The sequence below is a fragment of the Myotis myotis genome, unplaced genomic scaffold, assembly GCF_014108235.1.
Source record: "Myotis myotis isolate mMyoMyo1 unplaced genomic scaffold, mMyoMyo1.p scaffold_m19_p_20, whole genome shotgun sequence".
In the NCBI taxonomy this organism is placed as follows: Eukaryota; Metazoa; Chordata; class Mammalia; order Chiroptera; family Vespertilionidae; genus Myotis; species Myotis myotis.
Window position 1 is genome coordinate 24679873 of NW_023416325.1, and position 27509 is coordinate 24707381.

The following is a 27509-nucleotide window of genomic DNA, read 5'->3' on the forward strand; positions in this document are numbered from 1 at the left end:
CTGTGGACTGAAGGGTCCCGGGTTCGATTCCGGTCAAGGGCACATTCCCAGGTTGTGGGCTCCATCCCCCGTGTGGGGGTGTGCAAGAGGCAGCCAATCAATGATTCTCTCTCATCATTGATGTTTCTCTCCCTCCCTCCCTCTCTGAAATCAATAAAAATATATTTTTTAAAGTGAGCAAAATGGACATTGCCTTGTGCTCATGGAACTTATAACCTTAGAACATTTATTTCTTTAAGTCTGTTTTTGATTCAAAGTAGCATTTTTGCAGAATCACAAGCGCACACCACAAGGTGTGCATACAGATCAGTGCAGCGGACCCTGTGTGTGGCTCCAGGTGCTTCTGTTTATAATCATAGTTGAGATGGGTGCCTGCACCACAAGCATGTGCGTTCCTGAAATGCTGGCTCAGTGCACATGCTCACACAAGACCCGAGGTGGCTGACCTCTCGCCACCGGGCGCCCGCACTGCTGGAGATGTACACGCTCATCTTGCTGGCCAAGTTCTTTCCCACCGAACCTGAAACACAAGAGGAACAATGACTTCTTATTCAAGAATATGTCAGGTAATCAACACCTTGTCCAACTAGAAATTCTGAGTAGGATCCAGCAACTAAGAATGTCTTAAAACCACAGAACAGCAGTTGCTGCGGCAGAGGTGGGTGGCCACCATGCAGCTGGCTGCACGTGAGAGACGCTTACCCGGTAAGAACAGGCAGAGCACACTTACCGGTGGCAACAATGAGACCAGGAGCCGACTCCTTGGACAGGATGGGCATCCTCCGCAGCTGGAGGCTGAGCAGCTGGCTGAGCCGCTGGGCCAGGTGCAGGGAACAGCCCTGGGACAGCTACAAACACAAGTTCCAGGCTCTGTCAGCAAGTGGTGCGAAGCCTACGTCTCCCCCAGACACGGAAGCCTGTGAGTGGGCATTGCAGCCTGAGGCAGAGGAAGGGGCCAGGCCCAAAGGAAAGCAGTCCCAGCCGCTGGCCCCACACTGCACCGACGCGTCCCATCAGAGAAAGAGAAAAGTGCTAAAAACTCCGCTGGGACTCAGCAAAACAGCAACCAGAAATCAGCATCAGCTCAAGGAGACGGAGAGCTACCGATCTCTCCACGGTCCCCAGGGACTCTCCATGTGAGTCCCAGGACACAGCACGAGTCCAGGCCCGGAAGGAGCCACAGGAAACATTTCAAGAATGCCACATCTGTTCCAAGCACATCTACAGGTGTTCACTGGAGACTTCGAGTTGTTCAAACTGACCTGCATCACTCAGGCTGCAGGTTGGTTCTGCAGGCAAGGCCTCTGTGTAGGGGCGTGCCTGACTCTTGGCCAGAACTGGTTTCAGATGTGTCCTGCACAGGCTCACTCTGTGGGTGCTTACGGACAGGTAACAACGGTGACCTGGTTTGCTAGATACTCCAGTTTTTTATACTAAAAGGATCACTAACAAACATCCATCTGGCCAGCATCACAGTTTGGCAAATCGAGTTGGGTCCCAAAGAAGTGTCTGCCAGCCTCTCCCACCTTTCTCCTTGCCTTTCGCCACCTAAGTCAGAAGGAGAGACTAAAAGCCGAGGAGCGGTCATCCGTTCATTTGGACAGTGACCAGCCGATGACACAGGAAGCGGACTCTTAACAATGCCATTAATTCTACATAACCAGGCTTAGCCCCGCCACAAGCTGAAAACCCTGCCGCCATTCACATCTGACTCAGGCCCAGCTCAGAGATCTCGAAGACACTGCTGAGAAAATGAGGGTCTGCAAGTACCGATGTGATGTGTTCAGTCAAGAGTTGGTGCAAATCAGAAGATAAATCAGGGAGTACATTTTCAAGCAAAATGTCCAAAGAAGTTTTCCCAAGAACCACAGATACTGTATATATTTAACCACAGACAAACAAAATTCAATAACCCAAAAGACCAAGTAAATGTCTCACTAAAATGTTATCGTTTCTCCAAAAATCAGTACTACTTGTTTTTATCTGAGTCCCTCTGTCCGCCTACTTCACACCCTGGTCCTGTATGTGTGATGAACACAGAGATGTGGTGACTGGATAGAGCCAGGGACCATACCTGTTCTTTTGCGGGAAAAGAAAGGAGTTGCTTGGTATACAGGACTATTTAATGGGCCCAAATACTACATTTCAGTACCCTTAACTTTTCTGATGAAGCCACAGACAGATGAAATCAGACAATCCTAAATGATATGCAGAGAGGGATTTTAAAAGAAATTCTATAGAAATAGCTTCCGGTGGGAGAGGTTGACAGATGTTCTGGTGCGAAGCACAGTGGTGCCTCGGTCATGTCTGATAGCACGTATCGGCCAGAAGACATGCCAAGAGCACACTCGTCCTCAGAGCTCAGAGCAGAGCGAGTAGCAGTGTTATGCAGAAACAGCAAAAGCAAAACCAAGATTTCATTTCATCCTTAAACACCCACAGGCACTTCATAATGGGCTGTGAGGACCCGCTGGCTCTCACCCTGGAGTCACAGGCCCCCACTCCATTTCCTCACCTCCCTTCCATCACCTCCACTGCTGAGAACTCAGTTTCACAAAGATATGATGTCACCCAGAGAAGTGCAGTGTGAGCAAAGGTGGAGACAGGAGCGCACAGGGGCCAGCAGCCAGCTGTCCAGGATCACAGAGCCTCCTAAGCTCACACTGTCCGCGGTGCCCTGTGTGTCCACAGTGCACCTCAGTGTGCCTCGTACACAGTTTGGGAACTGTGCGTGGAGAACGACAGACAAAGCTGTGTATTAAAAAGCCAAATGAGATGAAAGCATCCGTACCTCGCAATCGATTTTTTCTCCATATCCCGTGACGGCCGGGGCCTGGAGAAACTCCCAGGTGCCCCCTTTGTCAAAGGTGATGACTGATCTCATGTTCTCCTCCTTCATGGAGCCGTTCACCAGGGTGGCGATGAACACGCCCTGCAGCCCTTCCACGCGGTGGAAGTCAGCAAACGGCTCACTCGCAAAGTACCTACAGAGAACAGGAACAGCGGGGGCTGACGCGCTGCTTCTTAGTGTGTTTCTATTGTAAAGAACATAAAGTTCAACCATGTTAAGTTGCACAATCCAGTCGCATTGGTAGCCTCTGGACTCCTTCTCTCATCCAATCTGTCAGCAAACCTATTAGCAAATGGTCAGAATGTAACCGTTCCTATTATCAGCACTGCCCTGGCCTGGTCACCCACGGCCGCCTCCACTGGCCTGGTCACCCACGGCCGCCTCCACTGGCCTGGTCACCCACGGCCGCCTCCACTGGCCTGGTCACCCACGGCCGCCTCCACTGGCCTGGTCACCCACGGCCGCCTCCACTGGCCTGGTCACCCACGGCCGCCTCCACTGGCCTGGTCACCCACGGCCGCCTCCACTGGCCTGGTCACCCACGGCCGCCTCCACTGGCCTGGTCACCAACCACCTCCACTGGCCTGGTCACCCACAACCGCCTCCACTGGCCTGGTCTCCCACGGCCGCCTCCACTGGCCTGGTCACCCACGGCCGCCTCCACTGGCCTGGTCACCCACGGCCGCCTCCACTGGCCTGGTCACCAACCACCTCCACTGGCCTGGTCACCCACAACCGCCTCCACTGGCCTGGTCACCAACCACCTCCACTGGCCTGGTCTCCCACGGCCGCCTCCGCTGGCCTGGGTCTCTGCGGCATTTTCACAATGATTTTCTGGCTCGCACTCTCACCACCTCCACCGGTCTGATTTCCAGGCAGCAGTGAGTTTGGCTTTTTTAAAGAGAAGTCACTTTAGGAGCAGACATGCTACAATGGAATTACTGAGATCAGCACGCCCCACTAAAGGGTGACATGCACATTCATGAAGGGTCTACATTCTTCTGTCATTTAAAATGTTTTCAAATAAAATTTTTAATTAAAAGTAAAATACGCCCTGACCAGTTTGGCTCAGTGGCTAAAGCATCGGCCTGTGGACTGAGGAGTCCCAGGTTCGATTCCGGTTGGGGGCATGTACCTTGGTTGTGGGCACGTCCCCAGTGGGGGGTGTGTAGGAGGCGGCTGATCAATGTTTCTCTCTCATCGATGTTCCTAACTCTCTATCCCTCTCCCTTCCTCTCTGTAAAAAATCAATAAAACTTATTTTTTTAAAAAAGTAAAATACAAGTTACATGGGTGATCACTTAAAATCATTTACAATACTGTCCACTTTTGTTGAATGCACTTTTCTTTATATAATGCAATTCACAATTTTTAAACGGTAAAGATAATGTCTGTCTTCTGTTCAAAACCCTGCATTCTACTAAGAAGGAAAAATTAAATGTCTTCCATCCCCTTTAAGGCCCTGCTCCCTCTGATCCTCTTGGATTCTCTCTCCCTCCTTCAGTTTGCGCCTCCCTGGCCTCCTCACTATTTCTAAAGTTAGTCACTGTTCCTGCTATTCCCTGTGGCCGCAGCTCAGTTCAGGTGTCTGCCTGGCTCCCTCCTCCTATAACTCAGGTACCTGCTAACATGACCCTCCTGGAACCGACTTCCATGATCCTCGACATAAATGATACCGCGTGAACCTCTCCTGTTCGCCTGCACTCACCATGGCCAGGCACGTGACTTATCTGTTTATGTCCCGTCTTCTCCTAAGGAGAACGAAAGTTCCCTGGCACAGGGACCTCACTGCTGTCCTTAAAGCCAGTCTGGCTCTTGGCAGCAGCATCCTTGCCTTGAATGAACTGCTGACTAAATGAGCTGCCAGCCTGGAGGGACAGTAGACGGTGGGACATGCTCTCTGACCCGGGACCACAGCTTTAGAGCCCGACCTCCACGCAGACCAGTCATCAGCTTGGCCAGAGGACACTTCCCAAGAGCAGAGGGGGATCCTATCAGGGGGACAGCTCCCAGAAGTCTGGTTGTCACAGGACAAAGGTGGCACGCAGGAATCAGTGCCCCGGGCCACAGCACTGAGCCCCCAGCCCCAGGGCCTTCCGGAGCCCAGGAGCCCCGTTATTGCAGAACAATCAACTCACCGCGTGATTTACTGATAAAGAATCAATGACGTTAGTGTCCTTCCAGAGACAGAACAATATCTCACACAAAACCAGGCACCTGAACAAGAACCCTGAGTGAGAGGCGGACAGTGGCTCAGATACTAAATGTCGCCTACAGCAGCGGGGCTCAGCCCGGGCAGCCACCAGAATCACCTGGGGACTCACACCCAAACCAGTCCAACTGTCATCTCTGGGACCTGGAGCCAGGAGTGGGGTTTTTGAAAACACCCCCAACTGAGTGAAAATGTGCAGCTGTTGCCGAAAACCAACAACGAGAGGCCAGTCCTGTGACTCTGAGCAGCGGGCCCCGTGGATCTGAGCAGCGGGCAGGAGCGGGGTCCTTACCTGACCAGCGTGTCACTGCCGGCCCCAGCCGGGCTGTAGTAGAGCACGTTCTCCAGGGACAGGGAGAACCGCAGCCCCTCCGCCTCCGAGATGTACAAGTCAGTGCGGTTGTCACTGTGGCTGACACACACAAACACCTGGTCCTCGGAGGCGTCTGCGACATAATACTCCTTGGGGACGAAAAGGAAAGAATGATGAGCCACGCGGTCCTGGGCGCTCCCTCAGTGAGGGGAGCGGGTGGGATCTTCTCTCTCCCAAACTCCAGCCCTTTCTGAACCTGGACGTCTGTGCCTAACACGGCAGGAACCTACATACGTGCCCCTGCCCTTCTTTTTCTGCGTTTGAATATGTTGGCATCGTTCTCGGGCCGAAGTTACCAACTTAAAAACCAGCCTGCTGTGCTTGGTCAGACATTTAATTAAGTCACCACTAAGCCTTGGCAGGGCGATCTCGCAGCCTCCGCGGGCCCCGGGGCGGCGTTCCCACCCTTGGCTAGAGCAATGACGCCCACAGAGCGTGACCGCGCCCCGAGCCCGGCACAGGGCTGCCTCCCCTCCCTCTGGAGACCGAGGCCGCTCGGCCGCTGGAAGGGGGTTCTGACTGGAAAATGGGCCACGACGCCATACGTGACCTAAAAACCTCTTTTAGTTAACGTCTCCCTTCTTCCCCGAAGACCTACCATCAGTACAGAACGCCATCTAGATGACCATGAGCGTCCTTGCCTTTTTCTCCAAGGTGGCCGCCGGCAGCTGACCCCGCAGGAAGCAAAGACCAGCAGTGTTTCTACCAGACGCCCCGGAGCCCTGGCCTTCCACGCGACGGCCAGTGTCAGGGCTTTCGGGGGCTGCTTCCCCTGCGGCCACGTCTCTGACGGCTCAGCCCACCTGACCTTTCCGAGCGACACCCATGGCCTCTGACTACATGTGCTCCCCCATGGGCTTCTCAGCCTCTGCACCTGAAAGGCAGGACCTGAACCTGACACCTTTTTGAACCCGGAGTGTGTAACCCAGCAGGGCCTTCGGTAAGCGCTGCTGTCCGGCACGGCCCCGGCCCTGGCCTCTGCCCTCGCTGCCCTCTCCCACTTACAGCAAATGCAGGCTCAGGCTCAGCTGCACTTCCCACGCTGGAGGAGAAACCCGACCCCCGCCCAGAGCATAACGGCTCTAGAGACCTTTCTGGAAAGTGACTCGGGGCGCCTGGTCAAATATCCCCAACAAGACACCCACAGCGCCCCGTCCTGGCCCTGCAGGCACAGTGACGAATCCTCCCGGCCCTGAAGAACCCACTTACATTAATGGGATGTCTGGTGACAAACTGGGCTGCTCGCATGGGCTTCCGGCCAAAGGAGACCCAGAGCTGCACGGACGGCAGCTGCTGGCTGCCCGGGAGGTGCTGCCGAGGAAGAGGAGGGCAATCAGTGGTGCTGCATCAGCCCCTCAAACTACGTGCAAAACAGGAGTCGGGCCCTAAATTCCACCGAGACGCTGAGCAGAGACGTGCTTCCCGCGGCGTCCGCTCAGCGTTCCCCCAGACGGGTCTGCAATGGAGCCCAGGCGCTCCCGGATGCGAGAGGAGGACCACGCTGTGATGTGAGACGTGGGCTGGGGAAGGGATGGAGCTCCCACAGCTCAAGCGGAGAGGGGAGGGGAGGGGCCGTGGGACGAGGCTGACGGCGGGTGGGCACAGCTTCCAGCCGAAACCACCACGGTGAGCGCACACGCACCAGGCGTACATTCTCCTCCACCCCAGTCCCCCCTGCAGGTTATGAGGACACCTGACTCACAGGCTTGCACTGGTACCAAGAACGGGGGAATTTTCATTGATTCAATTTTTCAGTCTTTTAATACTTCTCGTTGGTTAAGGTATTTTGCTAAAATATGGTGTTTGTTTTTGGGGTTTTTCTGGTAGAGTACAGAGTATTCCACGTGATGCTGACCACGTCACATTGTGTTTTATAGATATGAAACCGTGGCTGGAACCACAACAATGTGTGTAAAACACTGGTTAAGAGGAGACCCCAACATCTCCCGAGGCCGCTGTTTAACTACAACACGAGAAGCGGAGTCGGACCGGGGCTGCTCTCTGGACGGGTTTAAATGGCCCCGGAACCCGGAAGCACTGCGCACACGTTCTGTGCAGATGCACTCATCACTCTGCTAGGGCGGGGCCGCCCTTTGCAGGTTCTCAGTGATTCACGAACAGGACAGCAGCACAGGCGCTTTCTGTGCTTGTGCACTTCTGAGGGAGGCCCCTCCTCATGTGGCCATCACCACACGCGTGGCCAGCAGGCGCCCTGGAGGGCTGGGCTGGCTGCCTCCTCCTCGACTGCTCACTACTGCCCACTGTGGACCCCAGCTCCCCACAGAATACGGAGCACACCCGTGTCTCCTCACGGTGGCGGGCTGTGCTCACAGCTGCCCAGTAAGTACCACGTGGAGAGCAAGCCGACAGACACCATGTCACGTCTGACTCTTCTGAGCAACACACACACGTATTCAAACCACCACTGACAAGTGTGGAAAGTCCTTTGTTTTAAAAAAGCCAGGGGCACCCTAAAAACCGTGTTAATAGTTTGTACTCAGTGTGGGACCAGTAGGAAATATGGACCTATTAAAAATGTAAAGTGTATCACCTGAATAAGAAAATAGTTCCCAGAAAAACATGTATAAATTCCAAAGTCCTACCAGCATGGCTCAGTGGTGAGTGTCAACCTATGAACCAGGAGGCCAAGGTTTAAGTCCCGGTCAGGGCACATGCCCAGGCTGCCGGCTGGATCCCCAGTGCGGGGCGTGCAGGAGGCCGCCGATCAATGATTCTCTCTCATCATTGATGTTTCTCTCTCTCTCTCCCTCTCCCTTCCTCTCTGAAATCAGTAACAATGTATTATTTAAAAAAGAAAACATTTCTCAAGGCATGTGGCGGGGAAGCCCTCCTGCCTTTAGCCGCCCACATCCCCTCTCCTCATTCCAGCCTTACTCCCTGACTTCCCTGTTGGGGAGGCCCCTCTACACCCAGAATCCCAGGGCTTTGACCTGCTTCTGCCTGGCCAGCTGCCAATCACATGAATGAGAACCTGGAGGAAAGCATTACATCTCACTTGCCCCTGAGGGTGACAGCGACAGGAAGCAGAGCAACCTCCCAGTTCCCAGGGGCCTCAGAGCCGAGGTCCCGGCCACTGGCTGCCATCGAGAAGCGAGCTTATACCCCTGCCGGGAGCCGGTCCATGCTTGCTGTTTCAAGGGACCTGGCATATATGGCATACTGTTCTTAATATGTTTGCTCACCTTCTTGGCACTATGTGTTTTAACCAAGGTCTCTGAGAAAGGTTGTTTCCCCAGGTAGGGATTTTCCCCTGAAGTTAGGGAGGGAATAAAACCTCTTAACTAAGTGCCAGGTGGGTAATTAATCACTTTAACTACGAACAATCATGCTTAAGCTACATAATCTTTACTCCCTGGAATGGAGATAAGAAACGCCCTAACCTTTGTAATAGAGATTGATAGGATTGAATCAACTGGTATAAATACAGATGTAATAAGACAGCAAGACACAGAACTTAGAATACGGAACCAAGAGAGATGGAACCTAGGCACAGAACCTACACAGAACGTTCTCTAGAGACAGAAGAACTGGAGAACCTGGACAGAACCTGGCTGGGGAACCTAGCAAGAGAACATGGACACAGAACTTGGCTGGAGCTCCTAACCAGAACTTCACTGGAGATCCAGACCAGAACTTGGCTGGAGATCCTGGCTAGAGATCCTGGCTAGGCTGCTGATCAACTGAACACTGTCTCCGTGTCCTTCCTTCTTCGCCGACTCCGTCCACACCTTTGGGGACCCCTGGACCCGCTGGGGCTGGACCCCGGCATACCCCCAGGACACAGGCCAGCGCTCTTGGCTGGGCCTGTCCTCTCCCGGACACAGGACAGCTTAGTTGCAGCTTACAACTTGGTACAGTTGCAAGGCAAGTCCTGCTAAATAAGTAAGCTCTGCGAGATGAGCAAACTCTCCATTTCAGCATCTGGCTCCAACCCACCCAATCGAGGGGATGCTCCCAAGGTCTGGGAGGGCGGCTACTTCCTCACAGCTGAAAGCTGAATTACTGCCCTTCTTGGAGCTCTAACGCGCGGCCCCTGACTCACAGTCTGTTAGCCACGTAACTGTACGTGGGCCCAAAACTCACGGAGGACTCCGCCGAACGCAGTGGTTCTCAACCTGGGCTGCACATTAGAGTCACCTGGGAAGCTTTTTAAAATCCTGATTTCTGGGCCTCATCCTCCGGAAATTCTGTTTCTTTGTTACTAATGTTGTGGCCCCGCCCCATAACAAAGAAACAGGACCACTGGAAAGAAGTCAGGCAGTGGAATGAAAGAAACGCCGCTGAGCTCCGCCCTCCTCCCCGAGTTCCTTTCATTGGGATTTCAAAGAAACATGTGTTTGTGGAGGACGCATGCAAAACCACCAGATCTCAGAGCTTCTCCACCGCTCGACCTCCGGGACCTCCCACACCCTCCGGGCACGTCCGTCTCTGTCAGCACTGTCCAGGCCAGCCCCCACCCGATGACCACAGAACGCCAAGCCTCAGAGGGGACGCTCCGAGCAGCTCATTCCTCAGCGCCTTCCACTCACCACCACCTTGGTGGCAAACATGTACTTGTCCCGCAGCTGGAAGTCTCTCACGGCCTCCAGGATCACTTCCTGGTTCTCCCGGGACTGGAAGAAGTCTGTGCTTCGGAAAACTGTGGAGTACCCGGAGGGCTCGTGCCTCTCCACGTAGATGGTGTTTGGCTTGTCGTAGGGATCAATCCCCCTGAAAGAAACAACAGTGTCACCGCCTTTCCCAGTGTGTCCGGAGGCAGGCAGCCAGCCAGGACGCAGGCCACCACCCGCTGGGACCGCCAGTGCTGCCAGCATCCCCCTGGGCTGCTCCCGGTCCCGTTCGCAGCGTGGGGAAAGGAAGAGTAAAGAGGGCGTGTTGGGATCCAGGTGTCCGGCTAGAGGCTGTCAGCACGTTTCTGGCCTCGGTGACAAACCCCGGGGGAGTGAAGGAGTTTGCCAGGATGCTGGGTTCTCGGGAGGATAACTCAGGAGGAACCCGCGTGGGGACCAGCCAGGCACATCCTTCCAAGGCCCCCCGCCTCCTCCTGCTCAGGCCGCTGCTGCTGGTTCATCAGTGAGATGCGCGCCCTGCCCGCGAGTCTCCCTCACAACTCTGCGCACACTGACCTTCAGAAATGGGGTGCATCTCTCCCCCGTACTTCTGTCAGCTCTGCACCCCCTGCAGGGAGGCCTTCCCACACCCTCACCTGCACCTCTCAGTCTCCCTCATCTTCCAGGGGCCAAGTTCAAGCCTCCCTTCTAGGAAGCCTTACCCCATGCTGGCTTCCCACTCCCGACCGGCACTGCGCCTCCCTGGCTTGCACCCCGTCTCACCGGCACCGGATTTCAAGCGTTTTAACTCATTTTATATGCGTTCAAACGTAGGAAACTGCTTTGGTTGGATGGGCTCTGAAGCAGTCCCCTTACCTGACACGGCACTGCTTCTTGTATCATTCGACACTTGAATGTACCAAGTTACAATGTATGGCGGTCCCCACACTGCAGCTCTCTGAGCTTCCAAGAGAGCACAAACGCCTTTCAAACCATGCCTTCTGTCTTTTTATCCCACAGCGCTCCCACCTGAATTGATCCTTGCTGCACTGCGTCTACAGGCCATAATTCCAGGGCTACTCCAAAAGGGGACCAGCAGAGGGAGATCAAACTGCCTTGGAGAAGCACCCCTGCACTGCTGTTCCCCCAAATACAGCCCAAGCCGCAGCCCAGGGGACGGACCCGCCCCAGCCTCCTCACGCCCCGAGGCCAGGCCGACCCGCACCCGGCAAAGGTGAGGAAGGCAGAGCTCACCCACAGGAGCCTGCGTTACTCCCATGCACAGAGCTCGGATAATGAAGGTTAGGGCAACAAACGCGAAGCTTCAAGATGCACTGCCAAGAGCATATTCTAAGAAAAAGAGAATGGCCCTGGCCGGTGTGGCTCAGGGGATAGAGCGTCGGCCTGTGGACAGAAGGGTCCCGGGTTCGATTCCAGTCAAGGGCACGTACCTGGGTTGCAGGCTCCTTCCTGGCCCGGGCCCTGGTCTGCCTGGTCTGAGCTTGTGCAGGAGGCAACCAATCGATGTGTTTCTCTCACATCGATATTTCTGTCTTTCTCTCTTCTACTCTCCCTAAAAATCAATGGATGGCAAGGATTAACGGAAAAAGAAAAAGAAAAAAGAATGAAAGAATGAGGAAAGAATAAGGGAAGGGGGGAGGGAAGGAAGGGAAAGTTGGGGAGAAAGAGAGAAGGCGGTAAGAACAGAAGAACGGAAGAGCCTCTTTGCACAGGGAAGACCTTTGGCCCCGTAACCGGGAGGGAAGAGTCGCTGGAGAAGCCGGGGTTTGGGCCTAATGTGAGAGGCGCCGTGGTCACAGGCTCTGTGCAGTGAGGGGTGGCCTGCTCCCTTCTCTTCCACAATTAGAAGCACTGATTAAAGTACACCCTCTGCTCCAGGCGACATGCAAATGAGCTTGAGGCTGCGGGGTATTTTTAAAAAGGCAGAGTGGAAGTCTGGGAACAGCTCACCTCTGCTGTTCAGATGGAGAAACAAAGCTGCTGCTTCCGGCCAGGTCAGTTCTGTAACCCCGCGGGGACCGCCCTTTCTGAGAGCCGCTCCCCCTATGACAGCGGTTCTCAACCTGTGGGTCGCGACCCTTTTGGGGGTCAAATGAACCTTTCACAGGGGCCACCTAAGACCATCGGAAAACACATATATAATTACATATTGTTTTTGTGATTCATCACTGTGCTTTAGGTTCAATTTGTAGCAATGAAAATACATCCTGCATATCAGATATTTACATTACGATTCTTAACAGTAGCACAATTACAGTTATGAAGTAGCAACGGAAATGATTTTATGGGTGGGGGTCACCACAACATGAGGACCTGTATTAAAGGGTCGCGACATTAGGAAGGTTGAGAACCATGCCCTACGAGGTTGTGAGTTTGCGTTTTGCAGTCCTGGCCTCCCCTTTCTTACGTTCACTCACACCTGCCTCCTCTTCTGTGTGCCCTCATCTGGAAATCCCATGCCTTGCTCTACTTCCCAGCAGTCACCAGCCTTGCCTGGCCTCACCAGCTCCCTGGGCCCCACTTACAGCCCTTCAGTGCTGCTCCCTGGGCATCCGGCCCCACCCACAGCTCCTTCCCGTCCCGTCTACCAGCCTCCAGCTCTGGATAGCACAGGAGGTAGGTTTCCGGCTCTCCTGCTGCTCCAGAGGCTGCCATTGCGCTCTGCGGGGTGAGATCACACTCGCACTTACTGTGGGGAACCCTAGGGGGGCCCCCAAATGGCCTGGGACGCCCTGACACCCTCACACACTTACCTAAACAGAGATGAGCCCGCCCTAAACTATCTGCATGTCACACTAATTCTCAGCACAAAGCATCCTTGTTTAGTAATCCAGCTGGTTTTCCCTCCTAGCACATGGTTCCCCGAACAAGTGAAAGAGCTACTTGTCCCTGAAAGCACCAAAAGCTCTGCGGGCATTCCTTGATGGAGGGCGCACTCGGACTGGACGAGGGTAGGGCTGGAATCTCACTGAGGCTCCACAACCTCTGCCCAAGGAAAAGAACAACTGGCCGGAAACAGCCGCCCTCTCTGCCAAGGCAGCTCGAGCTGAGGTTCGCCGGGGCCCCATCTGCACTGCCCAAGCCCTAGGGGAGCAATGCAACTCAGAGACACTCCTCCTCACAGGCTCCTGGTGAAGAGGCACAGAGTACCGCCCCTCCCGCTGGGCCACTATATCTAATGAAGATAAAACTAAAAGTGAAAAGACAGCCCTGGCCGGTTTGGCTCTGGATAGACTGATGGCCTGCGGACTGAAGGGTCCCAGGTTTGATTCCGGTCAAGGGCACATGCCCAGGTTGCAGGCTCGACCCCCAAGGGGGGGCGTACAGGAGGCAGCTGATCAATGATTCTCTTTCATCGTTGATGTTTCTCTCTCTCTCCCCCTCTCCCTTCCTCTCTGAAATCTATAAAAATATATATTTTTTAAAAAGGAGTGACAAACTGGAAAATATAAATACACACAATCTATCTCATATCACGAAGAACTAATCTCAAATATATCAAGAGCTCCTGGTAACCAGTAATAAAACAATGATGAATCCAATCGTCAAAGGGCAAATGGCAGAACAGACATGTCACCAAAAATATACAAAAATGAACCTAAAGAGTAAAAGAGGTCCCAAATCATTCACAACCAGAAAAGTGCAAATGGAAACTACACTGAGATAGTATTTCTTTCCTGACACACAGGCTTGGAGAGACGCACAGTTCTACGCTGCTGAAATTTGCGTCTTTCCGTAGAAAATTTGTCAATCTCCACGAAAGTTATAATTTCAAAGCTTCATTCACTGGGGATATATCAATGCACAAAACTGACAAAAGCCCCTGTCCTCGTGTAGCTTTTATTCTACTAAAGAGAGAAAGACAGATAATAAGAGTGACAGCTCTAAGTGCTGTGCAAAGAACCCTCAGGTACTGCAGCCTGGGAACCAGGAGAGCAGCTGCCATTGCCATGGGCCCTGGGGACAGACCTCCTGGGGGCGTGTGTTCCAGCCGCCCTGGCTGAGGTCAGGGAGTAAGCAGCTTCAGCGAGAGCTGAAGAGAATAACAGGGGCCACGCGTGTGGCAGGAGCGTGCCTGGCATCTACCTGAGAGAAACGAGGGCGGCACGAGGGCTCGAAGCAGAGGAGCAAGGCCTGAGGGTTAACAGGATGGGCCTGGCTCTGTGCTGAGCACTCGCTGAGGGGCCGCAGGGAGCCGGCGGCCATCCGAGGAGCTGGCAGGGAGCAGGAAATCCCGGCCACACACTGAAGGGGGCGCCCTCGGGACTCCTGGTAGGCGGAATGGGAAGTAGGAAAGAAACTTGGACTCAGTGATGACTCAGTTTTTGGGCTGAGCAACTAGACACTGAAATGGGGAGGATCATGGCTGGATCGGATCTTGAGGGGAAGATGGAGAGTGTATTGGAGAGATACCAAGCTTGCTGTGTATGATCAGGTTCGTGCCCCTGGGAATCCGTCCTACATATCCGCCTGCACATATATTCAAGAGTATATACAACGTGCCCGGCCAGCATGGCTCAGTGGCTGAGGTCAACCTATGAACCAGGAGGTTGCAGTTCAATTACCGGTCAGAGCATGTGTCCAGGTTGTGGGCTCGATCACTGGGGGGAGAGAGGGGGGCGTGTAGGAGGCAGCCAATCAATGATTCTCTCTCATCATTGATATTTCTCTCTCTCCCTTTCCCTTCCTCTTTGAAATCAATAAATATATCTATTTTTGATTCAACGACCCTGTAACAGAAAAAGATCAGAAGCAACTAGGACTAGAAACAACTGTACTTTTAAAAGCCTGTTGATTTCACCTTCCTTCTCAGCAACCAACAAAGGCTTCCATCGTTTTCAGAATCAGTCCAAATTCCTCTCCCATCTTTACCCAACACACGGCCCCAAAATAAAACTCAGCGTTTTACACCCCAGCACAGCATCATCTCGTCTCCACTCTGGCCATTCTGTTCCTGCACCCCCACAGCACACCCCACCTGCTGCATGCAGCCAGTGCTGTCCACGAGCGCCCATCTGCAAAGAACAGGCCCCTCCCCCACCGTCTCATGCCATGCCCTTGATTCCTGAGCTTCTTAACGTGTGTTAGGTGCAAAAATGGTCTTTCCACCCTGGCCAGGGGCTCTGGTTAGAGCGTCATCCCAGGTTCAATCCATGTCAGGCACATACAAGAATCAACCAAACAATGCAAGAAAAAGTGGGACAACAAATAGATGTTTCTCTCTGTCTCTCTAAAATCAATAATTTTTTTGTTTTTAAAAAAATCTTTCTGTATCACCTAAACTACAATCTCCTTAACAAGTTTATCCATGAATTAGTCAACTTCACACACCCTAAAGCAGTGATGGCAAACCTATGACACGGGTGTCAGGGGTGACACGTGAACTCATTTTTTTGGTTGATTTTTCTTTGTTAAATGGCATTTAAATATATAAAATAAACATCAAAAATATAAATCTTTGTTTTACTATGGTTGCAAATATCAAAAAATTTCTATATGTGACAGGGCGCCAGAGTTAAGTTAGGGTTTTTCAAAATGCTGACACACCGTGCTCAAAAGGTTCGCCATCACTGCCCGAAAGCACATTTAGCATGTTTTACATTCAGTGGACACTCAAAAAACTATGTTATGAATGAACAAATGAACTGATCTTATATAGAGAAAATTCCCCACTTCTGAAGCGATGCTCTAAAAATGAATGTCTTCAGAAACCTCTCCTCCCGAAAGAGCACTAAGAACCCCCCGCTCCCTGGTGGACTGAGGGCACAGGAGCCAAAACCTCAACAGCCACCGCTCTCATCTCCCACCACCTGCCCACTCCCCCGTCTGGAGAATGCACCGCCTGCCACACTCCCCTGTCTGGAGAATGCACCGCCTGCCACACTCCCCGTCTGGAGAATGCACCGCCTGCCACACTCCCCATCTGGAGAATGCACCGCCTGCCACACTCCCCCGTCTGGAGAATGCACCGCCTGCCACACTCCCCAGTCTGGAGAATGCACCGCCTGCCACACTCCCCCGTCTGGAGAATGCATCGCCTGCCACACTCCCCAGTCTGGAGAATGCACCGCCTGCCACACTCCCCCATCTGGAGACTGCACCGCCTGCCACACTCCCCAGTCTGGAGAATGCACCGCCTGCCACACTCCCCCATCTGGAGAATGCACCGCCTGCCACACTCCCCCATCTGGAGAATGCACCGCCTGCCACACTCCCCCGTCTGGAGAATGCACCGCCTGCCACACTCCCCCATCTGGAGAATGCACCGCCTGCTACACTCCCCGTCTGGAGAATGCACCGCCTGCCACACTCCCCAGTCTGGAGAATGCACCGCCTGCCACACTCCCCCATCTGGAGAATGCACCGCCTGCCACACTCCCCCGTCTGGAGAATGCACCGCCTGCCACACTCCCCCATCTGGAGACTGCACCGCCTGCCACACTCCCCCGTCTGGAGAATGCACCGCCTGCTACACTCCCCCGTCTGGAGAATGCACCGCCTCTGGAGAATGCACCGCCTGCTACACTCCCCCGTCTGGAGAATGCACCGCCTGCTACACTCCCCCATCTGGAGAATGCACCGCCTGCTACACTCCCCGGTCTGGAGAATGCACCGCCTGCTACACTCCCCCGTCTGGAGAATGCACCGCCTGCCACACTCCCCCGTCTGGAGAATGCACCGCCTGCCACACTCCCCAGTCTGGAGAATGCACCGCCTGCTACACTCCCCCGTCTGGAGAATGCACCGCCTGCCACACTCCCCCATCTGGAGAATGCACCGCCTGCTACACTCCCCCGTCTGGAGAATGCACCGCCTGCTACACTCCCCCATCTGGAGAATGCACCGCCTGCCACACTCCCCCGTCTGGAGACTGCACCGCCTGCCACACTCCCCTGCCTGGAGAATGCACCGCTGGCCCAAAGGCTCCACATTTCAGGTGAGGGAGGTTTGCCCCCCACCCCGTCCCCCTGCCTCCCTTCCTGGAGCTGAACTGGAAAAAGGAGATTATGGAATTCATTTTCTGAGCTGACAGGACTTACCAAGAAAAGGACTTCACATGCTCCTGAATCAGGATCCAGGTCTGGCCAAAATCGTCCGACTTCCACAGCTGCAAAGACCAAAGTGACAAGCGTGGCTGTGAGGGGAGAAGCGGCACGACCTGATGGCTCTGCCAAACCCGCTGAAACCCGAACCCCGCCGCAGAGGCTGGGGGCTGCCAAACCCACCGAAACCCCGCTGCAGAGGCCGGGGGGCTGCGCGTCACTCCCAGTGAGACCAGCCCGGCGGGGAGCCCTCCGTCCTCTGTGTTTCCTCCATAGTGACCAAGGTCTCCACAGACACGGGAAGGAAATGATGGGACTTGTCTTCCATTTGTGGATTATCAGAAACTGTATTTCCTCAAGACCAGCCCTCAGATAATGGTAAAAACAAAAGGACGATGCTTGGCACTTCTCACCTGGGGAAGAGTCCTTAAAACTATACAACCAGCCCCAGCCGGTTTGGCTCAGTAAATACAGCATCAGCCTGCGGACCAAAGGGTCCCGGGTTCTGGTCAAGGGCATGTACCTCAATTGCAGGCTCCTCCCCGACCCAAGCCCTGGTCAGGGCACGTGCAGGAGGCCACCCATCGATGTGTTTCTCTCACATCGGTGTTTCTCTCTGTCTTTCCCTCTCTCTTCCACTCTCTCTAAAAATCAATGGAAAAATATCCTCAGGTGAGGATTAAAATAAATAAATAAAAATTTTAAAAAAACTCTGCAACGGCCACAGCCGTGAAGGAGATGGAGAGGACGCTGGTCAAGTACAGGATCAGAAAGGACCAGAGGGTCGCTGAACACACAGGGAGGCTATGCTGTGAGCCAGTAACCCGCCAAAGCCCTCCCCCTCCCCAGGCACCCCTGTGCCCCTCGGCCTGACCGCCCTGTGGTGAGCAGCAGGAGACCACAGACAGCAATAACCCAGTCACACTGGTGAGCTGGCCCTGCCCACACGGAGGCTCCCCCTATGCATGCGAAGGTAAACAGATCACGTTTTGGCTAAACAACCTGCAAAGGAAAAGGAATGTTCCAAGCTTTCTCTGAGCAAAGTCATTCAAAACTTATCACAGATCCGATCCTGGATCTATGGAGTCCAGGATCCGCAGGTCTCACAGGGTTATGCCAGGCCACTCATCTCAACTCGCCAGTGTCACCTTGAAATATAAGTGCCACTCAGCTCTCCTTCCCATCGCTCACCCTCTCCAATTTGGATTGAGAGGAAACGCGCACATTTATGCTGTGCGTCGGCGCACACGCACACCAAGAGAAGACGAGTGTCAGTGGTAAATGCAGGCACATGGCAGGCAGCAGCAGAGCGGAGGTAGAGGGAAGAAAAGGCACAGCGGAATGTGGCTGGCAGGCTCTGCAGGGCTGGAGCCAGGCTCCCCACTGCTCTGAGGCTGACAAAGGGTCCCGCCCGCCCTGAGGAGGGCATCAGACTTAAGGAACGGGGCCTGCCAGGGGCTAGGTGTGCCCTGGCTCAGGTGCATTCCTTCCCCAGGGAGCGCACAACAGCTACAAAGGCTGAGCTTGAGGGCGGAGGAGGGAAGGGCCGGGGGAGGTCACTCAGAGGACACAGTCCACAGGACAGAGGCAGGGGAGGAGCCTGGCGGAGCCCCGCCCGGCCATGCTCGGACACCCTCTTACCTGCTTGTTGGGGTGAGACCTGTCGAAGCCCAGGAGCAGGTCGGAGGCCTTGCTGTGCAGGAGGAGATCGGCTGCCCGGAACGGGATGGAAAAGCCTCGGATGGTGTTGCAGAAGTCGAACGTGATCCAGAGGTACTGGGCATAGGCGTCTGCGAAGATGTACTGCAGGGGAAGGAGGCAGCTGGAGCGGGCCTGGCGGAGCCGCCAGTACCCTCCCGCAGCGAGCGCCTGGCACGCGGGCCTGCGGGCTCACCCCTCCCGCTCTCTCACCCTCTCCCGCTGAGGGAGCAGGTGCACACCCGTATGACTCAGCAAAGGCACGGGTGCAGGATGGGCTTGCGTGTAACCAGATAATGAACCTGTGTGGGAAGTGGGCCTCTGTGGTCCGCCCCAGCATGGCCGGCTTTTGATGGAAGCGTCACGGAGTTTCCCCAGGGCGCACAGAATGTGGGGAGGAAGGGAGAGGATGTACGAACAAAGAACTGTGGGCATGGGCCAGCATCCTGGTGGAAACCCCAGGGGCGCCCACCTCAACTAGGGGGAGGCAACTGGAAAAAGCCTCAGTCCATCCTCTTAAATGGCCCAATGGGAGAGAGCAGACCTAGGCGACCTATGAGGGAACAGGTGACCATGGTGCTCAGCCAATGAGGAGCCGGAGGAGGGACTCGCACCCTTGGGATAAATAGCCTGTGATCGTTGCTCCATGTGCCCGTCCCGACACCCACTCTTGCAAGAACTATTAAAGGTCTCGTTTTCGCCACACGCCTGTCTGGGTCTGCTATTTGAACTCAGACAGGTGAGCATTTCTCTCATAGTCAAGCCTAGTTTTTTTTCGGATGGCACAGCCTTCTCTCTCTCTGGTGAACCACTTGGTCACAATCGAAAGGTGGCTACGGAGGCCAGGACAGAGAAGGCCTGCCCTCAGCCTGCACACAGCTGGGACTCGTCTCCGACAGGCCTTCCAGAGAAGCCACAGCCCCTGGGAAAACCACTGCCCCCTCTGCCCACCATGCCAGGTGGGGGAGCTCTAACACCTGTGGGCACTGGGGGCACACGCCCTGAGAGACACGGCAGGAAGTAGCGCCATGGAGCCAGGGCCTGACCTCCTTCTGCTCCCGCACAGCCGAGTGGGCTTTGAGCCAGAGAACAAATGCACCTACGCAGCTTCCAGGGGAAGGGAACGAGGTGATTGTTTGACAAGCGTTCATCTGAATATTCACCGGGGACCCGGCAAGCGGGTGCCACAGTGAAAACAGAGGGTCCATCCCCATAGGTGGCCCAGAATCTATGCGGGAGTCGGGGGGACGACATGCCCACAACTGACTCTACTTCAGGGGAAAGTGAGAGTAAATGAGAAGACGTGGTACATCCTATGAAAGCAAAGATTACAGATGGGTTACGGTTTGCAAGACCAGAAATGACTCCATGTAAGTGTTGGGCTTTGAAGGGCAGGCAAGACTGGAGAGGTGTGTCCTGTCACCTGCAGGTAGGTAAGAGGAGGGGGTATACTGTCACCTGCAGGTAGGTAAGAGGAGGGTGTCCTGTCACCTGCAGGTAGGTAAGAGGAGGGGGTGTCCTGTCACCTGCAGGTAAGTAAGAGGAGGGTGTCCTGTCACCTGCAGGTAGGTAAGAGGAGAGGGTGTCCTGTCACCTGCAGGTAGGTAAGAGGAGGGGGTATCCTGTCACCTGCAGGTAGGTAAGAGCAGGGTGTCCTGTCACCTGCAGGTAGGTAAGAGGAGGGGGTGCTGTCACCTGCAGGTAGGTAAGAGGAGAGGGTGTCCTGTCACCTGCAGGTAGGTAAGAGGAGGGGTGCTGTCACCTTCAGGTAGGTAAGAGGAGAGGGTGTCCTGTCACATGCAGGTAGGTAAGAGGAGGGGTGCTGTCACCTTCAGGTAGGTAAGAGGAGGGGTGCTGTCACCTGCAGGTAGGTAAGAGGAGAGGGTGTCCTGTCACCTGCAGGTAGGTAAGAGGAGAGGGTGTCCTGTCACCTGCAGGTAGGTAAGAGGAGAGGGTGTCCTGTCACCTGCAGGTAGGTAAGAGGAGTGGGGTGCTGTCACCTTCAGGTAGGTAAGGGGAGAGGGTGTCCTGTCACCTGCAGGTAGGTAAGAAGTTAGGTAAGAGGTGAGTTGGCCGCTACACTTTGAGATTAAGCAGGGCTGAGGTTTAACCTGTGGGTAAAAGCAATGACTCTTGCAGTTGTTTAAAAACAATGCTTCCGGCCCAGCTAATGTGTCAGTGGTTGAGCATGAACCTTTGAACCAGGAGGTCACAGTTGGATTCCCAGTCAGTGCCTATGCTGGGTTGCAGGCTGGATCTCCAGTGTGGGGCGTGCAGGAGGCAGCCGATCAATGAATCTCTCTCTCCCTCTCCCTTCTTCTCTGAAATCAATACAAATATATTTTTAAAAACTGCTTCCACACCCCACTTCCCTGAAACCTGTGGGTGTTCCTTCCAAAGCTGCAGCGGGCTGGCCGCTTCACCAAGACCTCCCCCAAGCCCAGCAGCTAAAGGGTTAGTGCCCGCCCGAAGGGTGGCCTTCCGGACCAGCTCCCACGTCAGGCAGGTCTGAGTGGTCAGTGCCAATCCAGTGGCGAAATACTTTCCATTCCACCTCTGCTACCAGCGCGCAGGGCAGGCGCAGGCACGGGGGCACCTGGGGTCTCCCTCTCTGGGGCCAGAAGAGGAGCAGGTCCCCGTCCCTCAGCATCCTGAGAGCAGCCATGCTGCATGGACATGAGCTGGACATGCGGGAGGGAGCAGGGCAGTGGGGACCAAAGCAGCAAATACAACTCCTAGTGGAGCCAGAGCTCCCGCCAGGCAGGAAAGTCTTGAGGGGCGGACTCCTGCACCATCCTCTGCCCTCCTCCTACCTCCTCTGGGGCCCAGGGCAACCTCCTCCAAGTCACATTGCGGGGGGGGGGGGGGGGGGGGGGGGCTGGGCTGTGTGGGGATCTTCTGCAGAAACAAGCACCAGGCCAGCCAGTTGGGAAGACAGATCAGGAGACACAGCTCCATCTACTGCCTTGGTGACCTCTGTACCAGGACAGTTTGGAGGGAGGAGGGTGCACACGCGCACACGCACATGCATACACGCGCACAGGCACACACACGCACAGGCACAGGTGATGCCAGGAAGAGAGCGCAGCAGCCAGTCTGGAAGACCCCGATTAGACTGCAAGAGAAAGCCTGGGGACTGGTAACACTTTTGCCGCCTATGAGCCACCACTTATCAGCTGGCAGGTTTTCTGTGCCTTCACCAGCCACTGTTTGCCTGGACCCTGCCCACCAGCACCTGGCTGGCTTGGGTATGTTGGATCCACCTGAGCACTGCACTCTGTCAGACTCCCAGGGAAACAGAAAAACCATCGCCAGCCACCAGTCATGCTGCAAAGATGACAAAGCGGCCCCTCGCCCAGCCTCCGAGTGCAGCCCTCTTCCCCAAGCACAGCCCACGAGGTCCCGCGTCCCAGCCCGAGAGCCCTCCTCACCCGCCTGTTGTCAGCAGGGCTGTGGTAGAACTGGGCGATCACCGCCTCGCTGCTGTTTCCCGCACCGAAGTTCAGCTTCTCAGAGATTTTCTGAAATGATTTCCCATAGTCGTAAGACACGTACACCTGGGATAGGGAAGAGGGGAGGGAAAAAGAGTTGGTGAGAAACGCGGCGGAAAGAGCCGTCACTCTCAAACATCCTGCCTCGGTCGTGATCGTGTGCCAGCTCCTGCCTGTGGTCTCCCCATGGTTCCTGGTGTGACAAGATAACCCACAAAGGAGAAGCGGGGCGCCTGCCTGTCCCTGGCCCCGGGGCGGACAGCCTGGGAGCGCGCAGCCCCTGCTCTGGGGAGACAGAGTCCCTGGAGAGGAAGCCAGGCGAGTGGAAACAGGGTAACCGGCTCCACAGGCCAAGTTCCTTGTTTAACAAACTGCATCCAGAGGCAGACAGGAAGTGGTGGGCTGCGGGGAAGGACGGAGAAGGGGTTTTGCCATCTGTGGAAATGTCCCCAAAAGGTCACCTAATGCCTCATCCCTCCGCTGGGAAGGCTGTTCCTACAGCATCCCAGACGACAGAAAATCCTCATGGGTCTCCACAGAGGCGCCCGCCCGAGGGGAAACGCAGAGCGCTGGGAGGTCAAGCTGCCGAGGTGAGCCCACGGAGCAGAGCCCCCTGGCCACAGCGGCCCAGCCGCAGTGATAAGCCCCAGGAGGGCTGCTCCCTGAGTGCCTAGAGGCGGGTCCTATCCCAGCACCTTCCCATAGGAGCTCAGGCGGATCCACCACAACCCTGTGTGGCAAATGCAACTGTGAAATCACCTCCAGGGCAGACAGCAGGCTTAGCAGGTCAGTCACCTGCGGAAGTAACACAGGTAAACCCAACTGGTGGCAGCCATTACACCTCAGGTCAGGATGGCAGGTGGACTGTCCGACATCCTATACCTAGACTTCACTACCCGTGCAACGTGACATACTGAACATAACCAGTGGGTCAAAAGCAAGCCTAACAGTTCACTTCAAGAGGCCTGGTGCATGAATTCATGCACAGGTGGAGTCCCTCAGCCTGGCCAGCGACTGAGGCCAATCGGGGCCAGCCAGGGGGAGGGACCGCGGATGTTGGCCAGCTGCAGGAAGATGGCTGTGGGAGTGCACTGACAACCAGGGTGCAGCTCCACATTGAGCGTCTGCCCCCTGGTGGTCAGTGCACATCATAGCTACTGGCCAGTCAGCCAGTGGTCTGGTCATAACGGTCGTTTAGGCTTTTATATATATATAGATTAGAGGCCTGGTGCACAAAAATTTGTGCACTCAGGGGGGAGGGGGGCCCCTCAGCCCAGCCTGTGCCCTCTCGCAGTCTGGGACCCCTCGGGAGATAACGACCTGCTGGCTTAGGCCTGCTCCCGGGTGGCAGAGGGCAGGCCCAATCCCTAAGTGCAGCCCCTGGTCGGGCTCAGAGCAGGGCTGATTGGGGAGTTGGGGCGCTGCCCCGTCATGCACAGAGCAGGGCAGATCAGGAGGTTGCACTGCCACCCTCAGTCATGCTCAGGGTAGGGCCGATTGGGGGGTTGGGGCACCGCCCCCTGTCACACTCAAGGCAGGGTCGATGGGGAGGTTGCGGCGCCACCCCCTGTCACGCACAGAGCAGGGCCAATCAGGGGGTTGGGGCGCTGCCCCCATCACACACAGAGCAGGGCCCATCAGGGGGTTGGGGAGCTCCCCCCTGTCACTCACAGAGTAGGGCCGATAGGGGAGTTGGGGCACCGCCCCTGTCACACACAGAGCAGGGCCGATCAGGGGGTTGGGGCGCCACACCCTGTCACACTCAGGGCAGGGCCAATGGGGAGGTTATGGCTCTACCCCGTCACACACAGAGCAGGGCCCGTGGGGGGTGGAGGGGGGTGTTTTAGGGCGCTTTGCCCTGTCACGAACAGAGCAGGGCGGATAGGAAGGTTGTGGCCCTGCCCCCTGTCACACACAGAGCCGCAGGGCGATCAGGGGGTTTGGGCACTGCCCCCTGTCACGCTGATCCCAGTGCTGGGAGGCCTCACGGCTCCGCTGATCCCGGTGCCGGGAGGCATATTACCCTTTTACTATATAGGATAGAGGCCTGGTGCACGGGTGGGGGCCAGCTGGTTTGCCCTGAAGGGTGTCCTGGATCAGGGTGGTGGTCCCCACTGGGGTGCCTGGCCAGCCTGGGTGAGGGGATGATGGCTGTTTGCAGCTGGTCACACACCCTTCAGGGTGGGGGTCCCCACTGGGTGCCTGGCCAGTCTGGGTGAGGGGTTGAGGGCTGCTTTCAGGCTGGCGGGTGACTGAAGCTCCCAACCGCTCCTTTTTTTTCTTTTTTCTTTTTTTATTCTGGGCCAGCTTTAGCTCTGAGGCTAGCTCTTAGGCCTCTGCTGCTGAAAGCAGGTATCTGGTTTGTTTGGGTTCTATAATCGAAACAATGTTTCAACTCCAGCTCTGAGATCCTGGCTGGATGAAAGCAGGTTTCTGGGGTTTTGTTTAGCTTCTATATTTGTAACAATGTTTCAAACTGCAAGCTCAGAGGCCGGCAGTGGCAGGCGGGGAACGCTGGTTTCCTCCGTCACTGAAGCAAGCAAGCCTCATGTTCGTTTCAAGCTGCCTGGCTGCCGGCCGCCATCTTGGCTGGCAGTTAATTTGCATATCGCCCTGATTAGCCAATGGGAAGGGTAGCGGATGTACGGCTAATTACCATGTTTCTCTTTTATTAGATAGGATATTAACAATCAGTTAGTTAGAACTGGGTAAGTATTAAAGATGAAGGGCACATTCACCCACTGAGTTCCTGGTTTAATAGCAAACCTTCCGATCCCAGCCCCAGGTCCATGCCCTTTCTATTCTGAATGTGCACACACTGGCCATCCCAACGCTCACAGCTCCCTTCCCTGGGACGCGGCCGGGCCTCCCACCCAGGCTCCTCTAGAGGAGACGTGAATGTCACTAATTTTACACCAGCAGCTCCTGCCTGAGCCATCGTTTATTTTTGCGTTAACTTTTCATGTCAGAACATCTGTTTCATCTGCCAATTCCTAAAGCAGCTGTACACATGCTGCCCTTATTCACTGTCCAGAGCATTAGATTCCCTCCTGTTATTCGCAGGCACCCTTCATTCCAGACAATGTATCACTTCAATGTCCAGTGCTTCCTCCCAGATACACTCCAATATCCAGACAGAGGAAGAACTGGGATGGGGACTGGCAACACCAAAGTGACCAACCACCCTGGTTCCTCTGGGACGGAGGGTGGTCCCAAATGGGGACTCACAGTGCCGAAACCCAGGCCAGCTGGTCACCCGTAGAAACATTACATCCGCCCTGACCTGTTTGGCTCAGTGGATAGAGCGTCGGCCTGCAGACTGAAGGGTCCCGGGTTCGATTCTGGTCAAGGGCATGTACCTTGGTTGTGGGCACATTCCCAGTAGGGAGTGTGCAGGAGGCAGCTGGTCGATGTTTCTCTCTCATCGATGTTTCTAACTCTCTATCCCTCTCCCTTCCTCTCTGTAAAAAATCAATAAAACATATATATAAAAAAACAAAACAACAACAAAAAAAAACACATTACATCCTCACATGCCAAGTATCAATTCTCATTAGCCCCAGACCTCCCAGACACGCAAAGAAACCTAATGTGAGTCACTGACTAGCTCTATCTCCTGTTTGTTCAGCAAAACCATAAAACAACCATGAAGGTCTTTACCTGTCTCACAAAAAAATATTACCTAGGCAAAAAATTTTTGATTGCATAAAAACTCTAAGAAATCCCTGGCTGGTTTGCTCAGTGGTTAGAGCGTGAGCCCTCACACCTAGGGGTCTCAGGTTTAATTCCTGGTCAAGAGCATATATCTGGGTTGTAGGTTCAATCCCAGCCCTGCCTGGTCCAGGTGTGTGCAGGAGGCAACCAATAGATGTGTCTCTCTCACATAGATGTTTCTCTCTCTCTCTCTCTCTCTCTCTCTCTCTCTCTCTCTCTCTCTCAAAATCAATGGGAAAAATATCCTAAGACGAGGATTAACAACAAAACATCTCTAAGGAGGACTTTCTCAGCATAGCAGGGCACAGAGCCACGTCCTGCGCTTGGGGTTATGTCTGTGGCAGAGACTATGCTGACCCCCACAGGTGTCCACAGATCCCCGCGGGCCAGCGGGCATCCGCACACTGTGACTGGGCCTCACACCGGCCGCATTTGTAAACAGACTACAGTGATGGCCCCACGAGGCCCGCCTGCTGCGTCCACCACACCCAGAGTGGCTGTCGGTCCAGGCGCTCACCGGCCCCTGTCCGCACCCCCCACGGACACAGCTGTGCATCGGTCCAGGCCTGTCTCTCCCTCCCTGCCCGCAGGTTCCCCGATTCCACTGGAAACAGCTCCTGGGGCTGCCCCCACCTCCTACCCAAGAGCACATCCAACTCCGAGAGTGGACACACGAGGGACCTCCCAGAATCAAGTCGAGACTCAGGAATGGTGACTGTGTGCTTAGGCTGACGTGACATGCTGGCTATTCCCCAGGAGGCATCCTCTGGCCAGAGCGCCCAGTGATCAGAGTGCCTGTCCCCCACATTGCCCCCCACACCAGAGTGCCTGTCCCCCTGCAAGGGGGAGTCTGGAGCAGAGGCCACAGCCTGAAGAACCAGGGCCAGCCGGCCCTCATGCATTTTACTTGGCTTACAGGTTGTATGCAAGAACTACACATTAGCTGCCAACTATAAGAATCAGCAGTTTTCATATAAAAATCCGGATCTCTGAACTTCTCTCGAAACTTCGGAAGATCTGACAACACTGGGCCCTGCTCCTGCTTCCCACTTGGCACCCATAGCGAGTCACGCCTGGGCAGTCTCTGCTCCAGCTCACAAAGTCCTTCCACCGCCCAGTGTCCTGGGCACCGAGGCTGTGCCAGTCACCACGCTTGACGAGGTTCCAGGGAACGTTTCCTGAACCTGCATCTCCACTGAGAATGGACAAATGACATACTGCCCCAGAGGGCCATGTACTGCAAGAAAAATGGGAGAGACCATGATTCTTCTTTTTTTTTAAATATATTTCTTTATTGATTTCAGAGAGGAAGGGAGAGGAAGAGAGAGCTAGAAACATCAATGAGAGAGAATCACTGATTGGCTGCCTCCCGCACGCCCCCCACTGGGGGTGGAGCCCGCAACCTTGGCCAGAATCGAACCTGGGGCCCTTCAGTCCGCAGGCTGACACTCTATCCACTGAGCCACACGGGCTAGGGCGAGGCCATGATTCTTGGTGGAGGAAAGAATGCCATCAGCGTGGAGACGGGGCTCTCA

The 27509-nt window shown here is 55.0% G+C and overlaps 1 protein-coding gene across 1 annotated transcript in view; it reads right to left on the bottom strand.

The window, feature by feature from the left end:
• Positions 1 to 27509, bottom strand: part of SORL1 (sortilin related receptor 1) — a 153262-nt gene that overhangs the window by 104120 nt on the left and 21633 nt on the right. The window contains exons 3-11 of the mRNA XM_036353719.1: positions 22201 to 22326; positions 18713 to 18874; positions 17069 to 17136; positions 9987 to 10167; positions 6646 to 6747; positions 5356 to 5525; positions 2792 to 2984; positions 731 to 848; positions 447 to 520 (exon numbers count right to left, since the gene is read on the bottom strand). Of these exons, the coding sequence (XP_036209612.1) occupies positions 447 to 520; positions 731 to 848; positions 2792 to 2984; positions 5356 to 5525; positions 6646 to 6747; positions 9987 to 10167; positions 17069 to 17136; positions 18713 to 18874; positions 22201 to 22326 (1194 nt within the window). The remainder of the gene's footprint in view (positions 1 to 446; positions 521 to 730; positions 849 to 2791; positions 2985 to 5355; positions 5526 to 6645; positions 6748 to 9986; positions 10168 to 17068; positions 17137 to 18712; positions 18875 to 22200; positions 22327 to 27509) is intronic.